This window comes from Etheostoma spectabile, chromosome 7, assembly GCF_008692095.1.
Source record: "Etheostoma spectabile isolate EspeVRDwgs_2016 chromosome 7, UIUC_Espe_1.0, whole genome shotgun sequence".
Taxonomy (NCBI): domain Eukaryota; kingdom Metazoa; phylum Chordata; class Actinopteri; order Perciformes; family Percidae; genus Etheostoma; species Etheostoma spectabile.
Window position 1 is genome coordinate 5,000,464 of NC_045739.1, and position 13,057 is coordinate 5,013,520.

The 13,057-nt window shown below is 38.7% G+C and overlaps 1 protein-coding gene across 3 annotated transcripts; it reads right to left on the bottom strand.

The window, feature by feature from the left end:
• Positions 1-6,109: 6,109 nt before the first annotated feature.
• On the bottom strand, positions 6,110-12,733 carry vgll4a (vestigial-like family member 4a). 3 transcript variants are annotated; one of them, XM_032521755.1, is made up of 6 exons: positions 12,480-12,733; positions 11,754-11,908; positions 9,083-9,245; positions 8,030-8,255; positions 7,413-7,527; positions 6,110-6,410 (listed from the first exon to the last, which is right to left on the bottom strand). In XM_032521755.1, exons 2-6 carry the CDS (start codon positions 11,833-11,835, stop codon positions 6,211-6,213), a joined length of 786 nt encoding a protein of 261 aa, XP_032377646.1. In that variant the 5' UTR covers positions 11,836-11,908; positions 12,480-12,733; the 3' UTR covers positions 6,110-6,210. The 3 variants fall into 3 exon arrangements, with proteins under 3 accessions (XP_032377646.1, XP_032377648.1, XP_032377647.1); XM_032521757.1 differs by having other exon boundaries at positions 12,463-12,674; XM_032521756.1 differs by having other exon boundaries at positions 12,407-12,674.
• Positions 12,734-13,057: the final 324 nt, after the last annotated feature.

Below are 13,057 nucleotides of genomic sequence, written 5' to 3' on the forward strand. Positions count from 1 at the left end.
AAACATAATGATGTGGAGGCTAAATGCTTTCTAGGATACTGCTTAAATAGGAATCAAACTATTCTCATCACTGACAATCTACTTTTTTCTCGGTTTAAAAGTAATGGATTTTTCCAGCAGCAAAATATCCACTCTTATGTTACCATGACATCAAATCAACAACATATTTGGCCAACTGAGTCCACAGAGGCTTCAACTGTAATGTCTGTGCAAAGATGTCAGCTGCTTGTCGAGAACATGATGACTTGTCATAGGATTTTTTTTTTTTTTTTTTATGCACACTGCAATTAAGTTGAAATAGAAAGATATTAAATATTCAGCTGTTTTGAGACTATAGTACCAACAGGCACCGGATACATGAAATCTGAATCACAGGAACATAATAACTGCACGTGCAAGACCTAAGGAGACACACTGGGGCAAGAGAGGGTGACTTACTTTAATAATATTGCAAATATAACAGTATTTAACTCTTAAAAGCAACAGTTCCTTTAATATGTTTTACAGATCCCTCCACTTTAGGTTTATCCAACTCAAAAATAGTAACAGAGAAGCTGGTGACAAGATACTGAAAATAGCACAAGGCTCTTCCAGGAAGAAACGCAAACAGGCACTGTACCACATGTACAGTTTAATCCCACGGAATATATAAAGTTTAGCATAAAAGGGTATTTGTCCAATGCTGGTCCCTCTAAGCCAAAGAGGTCTAGTTAATATGTTGATTAATCACTTAATTTTGTGGTCGTTGCAGTGCTTTTCCAAGGAAAACCGAGAAAGAGCTAGGACTCCTGATTGCTTGTTTCAAAAAAAGATGTGCTCTAATCAGTGAAAACACCTCATCGACTAAAGTATCTGCAAAATTAAAAGGTGTAACAAAGACAGCTTTGAATGAACAGTTTGACAACATAGCAGTACAATTAAAAAATGATCTTGTTTTATTTTTGGCCGGTCTGCAAGAACACTTGGATTAGAATGAATCTCACTGCCATGCCAGTTGATTTATATGTTCATCTACATCAACCATGGCTTTGTACCTGAGCTTCAACGAAATACAGGGCTTTTTTTTCCTTTTCCCTTAATTATAATTGTTTGTTGATGCTTTGATAAAATTTTGATGTTGCCTTGAATTAAGAAATCTAGGCAAAATGAAGAAAAAAACAAACCTTTTGTTACTGCAAGCTACAGACATGCGAATAATATAATAGAGTATCTCATTTGCTGTTTTGACTCGAGTTTGTCACAGTTAGGTTAAAAAGATGTAACAAGAAAGGTGCAAAGGTAGGCATTTGTATGTTTATTTGGAAGAAAGTAAGTACAAAACAGTGGCATTTTCTTCCAGAGAATAAGGACCCAAAGTCAACAAATGTTACTTTTTTCTACATGGATGAAACCTGGAGCAGGACCTTTCTGCAAACAGTGTTTGCGATAAAGGTAGTCTAATTATAACAATTAAATAACAATGGACTAATATCCCAAACATATTACTGAAAGATCTACTTGTGTCAAACAAGCAAATTCTATGCTAATCCCTAAATTCCACTATAGTACACACAGAAAGCTAAACAAACTCTTTACACAGTTAGTACAGTCTTTGACACTGCACCAAGAAAATCTTTGATCAAAAGACCGTCGTGTTCCTGCACTTATTCATCATCTGACAATTGTGGGAAAATAACTAACTCTTAGAAAGATTTAAAAAAGCATGGTTAGAAGGATATGAGCATCCATGCTACATATGAGTACACTTCTCTGAATAGAAACAAAATATCTATGATCATTCCGCACGGCGCAATGATAGTCTTATGAGTAAAATAAAATATAAAGACAGTATAGTGTATGTAACAATTTGAAAACTGTAGAATATTAATACAAATGTATGGTTTCACATAGTTAATTGACATTCAAAAAAAATCTGAATTTACACTACCATATCTTAAACAGTGTTGACAAATATGTTACGCTACTATAAGTAGAGAATTTCAAAAGGGTGAGATATTACCACCGATGGGGGAATTACAAAACTCAACTGCACAAAAAAGAAACTTTTGGAACCTTTTCTGCATTATAAGAAAGGAAGACGTTGGCAGCTCACACCATGACATCACCTTAATTAAAAAGGAAAAACATACTTGTCACACTTGTTGTGCTTGCTAAACACAACTAAAGTGACTGATAAGTGTCAGACAGTCATGGTGGAATGTGGATACCTACTTGTGAATTAACGACACCCATATTGCAGGTATATTGGATCCTAAGCTTTAAGGCAAATCAACTGCTCTGTCATTGAGACAGGGGAGACATCCTGTTGTTCTCATTAGAAAGAAACATTTCGAAACAAAGTTGAAATTCGGTTGTCACCGTGTTTTGCCGAAAGTCAACAGGAAACTATCCATAAGTTCAGAATAAATAAAGCCACAACTACTAGACTGCTACCGAAGATCAGATTCAGCTGTATTCAGACATGTAGAAAGCTATGTAGCATCCAGGTCCAGAGAATAACAAAGCAACATTAGCCTTTTTAACTGCATTCAGACAACCTTGCCAGAGGCTGTGGTTTGTAGATGGGTGCTAAAGATATACACCTACATATAGTAATGAAAACCAGATACAAAAAATATATTGAGTACAACTGTACCAGCAGTGAGTATTTCTAAAATGTTACAGATAAAAAATAAATTCTGAGTAAATATTTAGTATAGAATAAGGTTTGTAATAGAAACCAGCTATTTGAAACATGCTTTCTAGTTAGACACATCTACTATGATTGATATTAGTTTACTACGTAATCAGCCACAGTGAGCATACAGACAGGAAACTAAGATAATTCAGTTAACAGTGGATAGGTCCAGTTCCGGATCATAAAAAGAAGACCCATTAGTCTAGGTTCTTCAGAAAGCAGGGAGACCAGAGCCTTAAACGCATTATCACAATTTAAAAACTCAAAATGCATTTTTGAACACAATAGTTCCAACTGAAAGAGGTAACCTGCTACCTAAACTGTCAGAAACACAAAAAAGAGCAAATGAGACCTGGTCATTTTTTTTCAAGTAATATAGATTGAAAGCAGAGAGATTTTAGAATGAAAAACAATAAAGACCAGATCTATGGCTTACATGTTGATGGGAAAGGCAGGGTATTTCTTTGGCTATCAAGGCAGCTGAACGGCAGGTAAAACAGAGCATCAGCTGCTAACCGACCACTTTCTGGATCTCATTATCAAAGCAAAATAAAATACCTGATTGTACAGTTTCCACAGCTAACATTGTCAACCAAACTACGCAGTATTTATTTTCTCTTCAATAAAAAAGACATTACCAATTTTTAGAGTACAAATCTAAGTGTTAAAAGGTTGACCTCAATGTCCACAAAGGAACAGCCTATGTGAGAACCATGTGTACTACATTGTTCTTACGGTTGTGTTCAAAATAATAGCAGTCCAACATCACTAACCTCATAAATCATATTTTTTGGTAGAAGTGATATTTCTACATGGCAAATAATTTACTATTAAGTGTTGTAGAGTCATAGAAAACCAACAGTCATGACATACAGTGGGTACGGAAAGTATTCAGACCCCTTAAATTTTTCACTCTTTGTTTCATTGCAGCCATTTTCCAAAAATCAAAAAAGTTCATTTTATTTCTCAGTAATGTACACTCAGCACCCCATCTTGGACAGAAAAAAACAGAAATGTAGAAATTTTTGCAAATTTATTAAAAAAGAAAAACTGAAATATCACATGGTCATAAGTATTCAGACCCTTTGCCGTGACCCTCATATGTAACTCAGGTGCTGTCTATTTCTTCTGATCATCCTTGAGATGGTTCTACACCTTCATTGGAGTCCAGCTGTGTTTGATTATACTGATTGGACTTGATTAGGAAAGCCACACACCTGTCTATATAAGACCTTACAGCTCACAGTGCATGTCAGAGCAAATGACAATCATGAGGTCAAAGGAACTGCCTGAAGAGCTCAGAGACAGAATTGTGGCAAGGCACAGATCTGGTCAAGGTTACAAAAAAATTTCTGCTGCACTTAAGGTTCCTAAGAGCACAGTGGCCTCCATAATCCTCAAATGGAAGACGTTTGGGACGACCAGAACCCTTCCTAGAGCTGGCCGTCCGGCCAAACTGAGCTATCGGGGGAGAAGAGCCTTGGTGAGAGAGGCAAAGAAGAACCCAATGGTCACTGTGGCTGAGCTCCAGAGATGCAGTCGGGAGATGGGAGAAAGTTGTAGTAAGTCAACCATCACTGCAGCAATCCACCAGTCGGGGCTTTATGGCAGAGTGGCCCGACGGAAGCCTCTCCTCAGTGCAAGACACATGAAAGCCCGCATGGAGTTTGCTAAAAAACACCTGAAGGACTCCAAGATGGTGATAAATAAAATCCTCTGGTCTGATGAGACCAAGATAGAACTTTTTGGCCTTAATTCTAAGCGGTATGTGTGGAGAAAACCAGGCACTGCTCATCACCTGTCCAATACAGTCTCAACAGTGAAGCATGGTGGTGGCAGCATCATGCTGTGGGGGTGTTTTTCAGCTGCAGGGACAGGACGACTGGTTGCAATCGAGGGAAAGATGAATGCGGCCAAGTACAGGGATATCCTGGACGAAAACCTTTTCCAGAGTGCTCTGGACCTCAGACTGGGCCGAAGGTTTACCTTCCAACAAGACAATGACCCTAAGCACACCGCTAAAATAACGAAGGAGTGGCTTCACAACAACTCCGTGGCTGTTCTTGAATGGCCCAGCCAGAGCCCTGACTTAAACCCAATTGAGCATCTCTGGAGAGACCTGAAAATGACTGTCCACCAACGTTTACCATCCAACCTGACAGAACTGGAGAGGATCTGCAAGGAGGAATGGCAGAGGATACCCAATCCAGATGTGAAAAACTTGGTTGCATCTTTCCCAAAACGACTCATGGCTGTATTAGATCAAAAGGGTGCTTCTACTAAATACTGAACAAAGGGTCTGAATATTATGACCATGTGAATTTCAGTTTTTGTTTTTTAATAAATATGCAAAAATTTCTAAATTTCTGTTTTTTTCTGTCAAGATGGGTTGCTGAGTGTACATTACTGAGAAATAAAATGAACTTTTTTGATTTTTGGAAAAAGGCTGCAATGAAACAAAGAGTGAAAAATTTAAAGGGGTCTGAATACTTTCCGTACCCACTGTACATGTGGCTCATTCTGTGTAATTGAATCTGTAATTGAAAGGGGCATGTTCAAAATAATGGCAGTGTTGTGTTCAATTACTGAATTGATTGATTCTGTAAACAGAATGTAAAGTTACAGACATTTTTTTGAGGAACAGCGGACTTTGATTAAGAAGTTGATTGGACAGGGGAAAACAAAGAAGTGCAGAAAAGTATAGGCTGAAATGGAGAAATGGTGCAACATTCTGTAGACTGGGTCTAGGGGCCGCAGACTGTTTGACCAACGACCCCCGTGCACTGAATTCAAGCCACAGTACACTGAAGACAGTAAAGCATGGTGGTGCAGAAATCAGAGGAAACGCCTTTGAAATGGATCTTTCAACAAGACTATGACCCAAGTCTTGGTTCCAGATGAACAAGATTGCTGTTATGGCGTGGCCAGCCCAATCCTCGGACCTCAATCCCATGGAACACTTGTGGGGTGACATCATAAATGCGGTTTCTGAGGCAAAACCCAGTAATGCCGAGGGATTGTGGAATGTAGTTCAATCGTCTTGAGCTGGAATACCTGTGCCAGGTGCCAGAAGTTGGTCGACATGCAACACAGATGTGAAGCAGTTCTCAGAAATAAATAGTTATGCAACTAAATATTAGTGTAGTGATTCAAAGTAAAGCAAACCCTTTTTTCAGTTTATACAGTATATGTTTGAGTTGAGAAAAATGCAGATACTGCTATCTCTTTGAACAGCCCAAATCCTTTTTCTTCACTTTCTTTAAAAGGTACAACACAAACTTTAAACAAATCAATTTTGGTCATGTTTTGATTTGGAATTGAAGGTGCAGTGTTCCCAATGCATTGATACTATGGAATTAAAAGCTATTCTAAGGATTTTATGCATTATTCACTTTTTTTAAACACACTGCTATTATTCTGAACACAACTGTAGCTAAGGGAAGTTGATGCTTGGCAAGAAATGCCAGTGGGCAATCTCCACTGTTAATATACAAAGACTAAGAAAGTGATAGCAATGTTTACTCTCCTCTGCTTCATGGATCTGTCTCTGGGATTTGATGACCGCCATCCTTGGCCTTGATTTGGAGCCAGGCATCTCCCAGCGCCTTTGCAAAGTGATCATCCACTGAACCTGTGATGGACACAGAGTTGGAAACAGGCTCTGCTTCTTTGTAGTTCTTTCCAAGGCTGCGACGGAAGTGCTCCTCAATCACAGGATCGCATTCTGTGTTGGCTAAAACAACATCAAGTGTCAAGAAAGGAGACCAAAAACATAGTTTTTACCAAGCATGCGATGTACAAAATAACATGCTACTATTCAGACATCCCAGTCTGGTACGACTTTGGTAGAATGGAGGGAAAAGTAAAAATGCAGAAGGCATTTTTGTGTTTTATTGTTTGTCTCAGGCTGTACCACCTACTGTCATACAGTGTCTCCCCTAAGATAGCAGCAACAATCTGAAGTGTGTAAAGTAAGATGTAAACAAGTTCCCCACATCATCTCTAGACTCCATCTGTAACTTGTAAACAAATTAAGACATCAGCTATAAAACTGAAAACACAGCATCTCTGTTCTCTGCAAAGAAACTAAATCACCTGATTAATGCAACGTTATCACAACGTTTCCCAACCATTTTTCACCGCAGAAAGCTGCTCCCTGCCTGGCTAAAGCTAATATAGTTAGCCTGAAAAAACAAGGCATCTGACCCAACTAACGTTACGGTTTGGAGCCGCGACACTGGAAACTTAACACTAATCTACAACATCAGCCTTATCCACCACTCTTTTGCCTCTACTACTGTAACTGACTGGGAAACCAAAGTTTTCCCAAACTTGCAATCTTAAAGAGGATGGCGGGTCCGCTAACTCTTCGCCACCGCTCGCCATACTCGTCCTTAGTGCTGCTATCTCTGACTCACTACAACTGCATACATAGGCGGAGCTCGGCTACATACGGCGTGCCAATCAGAGCTTTGGAGCTAAGACAGGGCTACGGATTAGGTGTCCCTGAAGAATCCACGTGTCTAACAATAGTTCTGCATTAAATTAGTTCCACATCACATTAATAAATTTGCACAAAAGTTTAATTTATTTTTATACCATGTATTCTCCGTGTCATTTCATGCATCGAACCGTGACGCCCATACCGTTTCAGTTCAATACGAATACATCGACCGTTCCACCCCTAGAGTGTGCGTGTGTGTATGGACAAGCATTAGGTTATACCCTGGCTTACCATTGGTCTTCATCTGATCAGTGGGTGGGCTGGGTGAACATCCATTCATGTGGCAGTGCGAGAGGTTACAATTGCGGTTGCTCGCAGGGGCACAGGTTATAACAGAGGGACGATTCTATATTTGGAATGGAAATGGATACAATCAGCTAACACAGAAATAGTACTACATATGGGTTGGTACACTCCTTATGGATCTTCTCCAGAGAGACTTGACATGTAAAAAATACCCTGTACTGCTTAGTATATCGTCTAATCTTTGTTCAGAAATGTTGAATAAATTACTGATAACACCATTTCACCTAAAATGAGAATTCTACAATCTCAGAAGATTTAAACAGATAAAAAGGCCCATACATAAAAACGATGTACTTTAGCATAAGAATGTGACAACAACCTTCAACAATAATCTGTATGATGGATGGGCAGATAAGAAAATGTACCTCACACAGATCCCTCGCGACCATGTGGATACAGCAAGCATGAATTGCACATTTATTCAATTGATTAAACATAAAGATTGTGTTTTTTTATCTATACCTCATTTAAAGCTTAGTGCTTTTATTCTTGTCACTGTGAACTTCAGATGTGCCCCCCATAGGTGTTAGAAGTTGACGTACCTGCTGCCGATCTACAGTCCCACCCATGGTAGACCTATCTCTGGCCCCGACTCTAATGTCGTGGCTGCTTTTGGTCAGAGCCAGAGGCTGGTCTACAGCATAGCTAGACATGGAAGCATACAGGTGGTTCCCATGGAGACCGTTGGAGGAGGAAGTAATGTGCTCCACAGGAGTGTGGCCTAGGCTCCAGTGCTCATTACGATTGTCTCCAGCAGAGGGACGGGCCCTAGAGAAAGAGAGCACAAATTCAACAAATACCATCAACAGTTTCACCTTTTTCTAAATAATTTATATATCAACTGTCCCATCTCATTTATGAAAAAGATGACCGCACTAGGCTTAAACTGGGGAGGTGGTCTTGTTTGTCTTTTTTAGTGTGCAGCCGTTGAAGAGAATTAAAGATTATATGCATGATTTCCCGCTTGCAGACTTTGTTGTGCTGGTAATCCAAGTTGTCTCTTAAAATCATGACACAGCCTGAAGGGAATCTTTGCATTCCACCAGAGATAGTGCTGTAAGGTTTTGTTTCATAATCTCAAATGAGGCTATGTCAGGCTGAATGGTTCAACTGTTCTTTGACTTGTTCAATAAATAAAATGTGTTGAGGATTGAGTGATCCTGCCAATATGGCTTTCTGTTGTGTAAAAACTGTCATGACTGTTTCATGGTTTAAAAAAAAGTTGGTATTACATATAAACTGCTCTTCTACAAGTGTAATGTACGCTTTAGGGGAAGGCAATCAATGAGTACCAATGTTTTGGTTGGGGGAAATCAAAAAGCATTATTAAAATGACCTTGTGCTGCGCAAAAGTATTTCCATTAGTTGGCAACAAAAAAATCAAATCTTACTTTGAGATTCAAGCTTCCATGCAGTAAGATATGAATGTACAAATCGGAGTTCTGGTGTGTGTATATTTTGAGCACATTTTACTCTTCACAATGACTTTATTTAACATTGAAATTCAAAGAGCCAATGCCATGCATTACATGTTGACAATACCATGGTTGACATAGGACAACAATTTATGCTTCAATTTTTTTAAAGGCACTTACAGCTGAGTGGCAAACAATCTGCTCATTTTGGTCACGTGGTCATCATCACAGTTGACTCGGTCGTCCATTTGTTCTTCACCGTACTTCCTTTTGCTTGGGCAGTGTGGAGGACGCCCAGTTATGTTGGACATAGCAGTGGGTAGGGAGGGTGTCCTGGACTCATCTGCGAGAAGGATTCGGGAGTACATATAATCTAATTAAATTTCAATTATAGCAACAACTGCATTAACTCCACACGCAACAAACTACTATGGCCTACTACGTCTACCAAACGTAAACAGTTAGTTTGATTTAATTAACCTGGCCAAGGCATCAATTCAAGCAGTCTCTGGTTAACCAGATTTTCAGTTTAAGCAAACCAATTGTTGGCCTACAAAGGAATAAAGCTGAAAATAGTTTTATTCATGTCATTTTAAAATCGGGAAAAGACAATTAAAGTCTGACCCAAATTACCCCGCTGACATCCCAAATATGGAAAGTTGAGGACATTCTTTATTCTTCAGGGATGGAATTGGTTTCTGAAGGCAGCTTTGATTGAAACGGTCAATTGAGCAATAAACAAGTCACAAGAAGAGTAATTTACTTCTGGAGTAAAATCACCTAAACATTGAGAATTTTGTGCACAAAACCAACTACATGCAATGTTATTGCCAATACTCAACGCTAACTTTTTAGTTAGTGGTTGCCAGTTTAGCAGGCATCAGCTTTTGGTTGCCAAAATTGACAATACAGTTGCCAAGTTTTAAACAGACTATATTTGGAGTAATTAATTTTGTAAATTTGCAACTATACCACACATGTTAATAGTGAACAATGAGAGAATGGCTGGCAATATAATTTCCCATTCCTTTCAAATAGGGGTGCAACAGATCTTAAAAATGTATTAACTTTTAACAATAATTACTTCTTTCACCATTTACTACTGTAGCTAACGGTAGGCTAACGATACCTGCTGCCAAGTGTAACGTGTTATTAGTGTTTAATAGCGTGACAGGCAGCAATGCTTCTGTTACCTCTAGTGTCTGTTTTGTTGCATCAGAGAGCAGCGCAGACATTTAAAGTAGCAACATAAGGCACTGAAATCTGTGTTGCTATTCCGTCTTGTAGATACCTGGCATTGGTGCCATTTTAGCAATCAGCATGCGCCGTTAACAGCGTTATATGGACGTAGGAAAATTAAAGACCTGTTTTAAATCCTAAAATTTTGATTTGAAATGTTACTTTTTAAGACTCCTGACTGGGGATTATGGTATTCCCATAGACACAAAAAGTGTAGGCTTAACAGTCTTAAGTCTGTAGAGTTTGCTATTGTTCTGCACCATATACAAAGCTTAGTGGGTACTTAGGTCTGTGTGCAGTGTATGAAATGCTAATAAATAGGAGAGTTTGCAGAAAGGAAAGATTGGAAATAGAACATTTTTAAAAAGGGTATAGGGATGAGGAAGTGTTGGTGGACTGAACGTGAGGTATATGGTTGGGGGACTGCCCATTTCTCTGACGCTCTATTGTTCCGACCTCTCAATAACCTGAAAAATTCCTTTTGGTCCTACAGCCCACTAGTCTGACGTCCCTTTGTTTTGAAAAAATAAACCCTCTGCTCCGACATCCCATTGTTTCGAGCCGATTAGTTGGGCTTAGGCATTTGGCCTTGCGTGGTTAGGACAGCCGATTGGCCAGGGGATAGGACCTGTACAAATGGGGTTACGTTACGGGGAATTTGGGGCACAAAACTGCACGCAAAACAGTACAGAGAGTGGATTAGGCTAGATAAAGATTTAAATGTGTTAAACTAGAGAAAAGCAATTTTGCTTGTGATTGTTGATTCAGATTTTAGATTATGGAAGGTGATCCACAAAAGCCTAGCTTTATGGTTGGAACAATGGGATGTAGGAGCAGAAGGTTTATTTTTTCGAAACAAAAGGAAGTTGGACTAGTGGGCTGTAGTATCAAAGGGAATTTTTCAGATTATTGAGAGGTTGGAATAATGGCGTGTCAAAGAAATGACATTGCACCTATCGTGGCACAGTAGTTTGTGTTGTAGTATATATAACAAATAAGATTTAATGGTTTGAGTTATGAAGGGGTAGACGGTTTTGATAAGTGAAACTTTTTTCTACCCTTTTTTAAACATGTAATATTTATTCATGTTGTTTATGTTTTATGAGAATTTGGATACTGAGTTTGCTATGTGTGTACTGTACTTGTCAGTAGGGCTGCACAACAGTTTTTTTTTTTTCATCATGAAGTTATTTACAATAAACGCCTGCACAGAATGCAAAAGACAGTTTTTTTTAGTTGATTTAAGAGTTACCAGTAGAAATCTGCACTTTAAAATGTAGCTATCCTTTTTTTTTTATTGGTTCCTTTGTTTTCAATGTTCAATAACAGAAAGTTGGAAATAATTTTTAATTCAAGCAATGTCTTGAATTTAACCAGTATACTGAAAGCAGCATAACTGAATACACTTTTAAAAAATTTCTTTATCGCAAGTAATGTCGTTCTACCATATTTTTCTCATATAGTGCATATCGTTAAAGTTAACGTTACTTGTCAAACCAAACCACTGAGAAAATGATGGTGGTAATTAGAGAAACCGCAACGTCTTTCTTTCGCAAATAAGTTAATTACACAGTATAAAGACTTATTACATCACACATAATGTCAAACTAACCTTCGTAGTGCAGTCTCCCGATGTTATTGTTCATCTTGTCCAGGAACTGAGAGTTCAACAGGTCCATTCTAGTTATTAGCATTTACACGAACAGGCTAGTTGCTAACATCGATGTTAGCAAGACACACCAGCGAAGGCAACACAAACGTTATATCCTGAGAAGATTTAAAAAAAGGAAACAGATAGTAAACAGGAATGTAAATGCGGCTAAAGGTTAACTAGCTACATTTGACAAAAAAATTGCTAAACACATAGGCTCAGCTAACCGCTAGCTAACATTACAATGTTAGGCTAATGTTAGTTTTAGCCAGCTGGCTTTTACTGCTAACATTAGCTAGCTAGTTAGCAGTTACATGAGTTAGTTTAGCTAGTTAGCGTTAACTACATACGACATTTAACTACAATCGCTAATGGCAATGATTAATATTACAATAGTTTTACGCATTTGGTTACAGTAGCTAGTTACCCAACTGTTAGCGTTATCTTAGTTGCAGGAGCTAACAAACTAGCCAGCTAACTTTAGCTATTTGACACAAACTAGCCAACAGCTAGCTAGCTAGTCCTGAACTTTGGTACGATAATTAACGTTAGTTCACTATAAGGTCCCAGATTGTTGAACTAACGTTACAAGTAGCTTATTAGTGACAACTTACTTTACGTTACGTTCAGTGCGTTTCTGTCCAACAACTAATTTTCAAAGTAGCGTAACCTTAAAACTTTACTCACTTCATCGACGACATTAGCTTTACAGCCACAACATCACCACGGCTAGCCCAGCTTGCCTTTACACTGCCTTCACGGCACGCACTTTCCCACCGCATCAGTCGTCAAACAAAAGAGTGGTGAGAGGCCCTAGCGGAGACGAGGCGAACGGGGGCGAAGTTACCGTGTCTGGGGATCTGCTCGAGAAAAACGCGTATCATGATATCCAGCTAAAAGATTCCTTTATTCTGTAATACGGTAATTTTCGGAAGCGCATTGCATTCACATTAAAAAGGAATTTAATTATGTTGTGGATTTTCTCATCAATAAACATCTGACAAAGTTGAGGTTGATTTTGATTCACTACACCACTTCTACCAGACGATGTCATCCTAGGATCCATGCATAGTATTCTGCACAAGAGGCAGCTTTTTTATGAAGCCAATACACAAGTCCAATATATAAGTATCCAATATATAAGTACACATTTAGACTGTCCTTATGTCTGGCATGACCGATATTCAAAAAGAAAATGAGACCCTCAGGTCCTTGTTTCTATAGGTATTCTGTCAAGAAGACTTGACCATAGGCATAACCTTCAT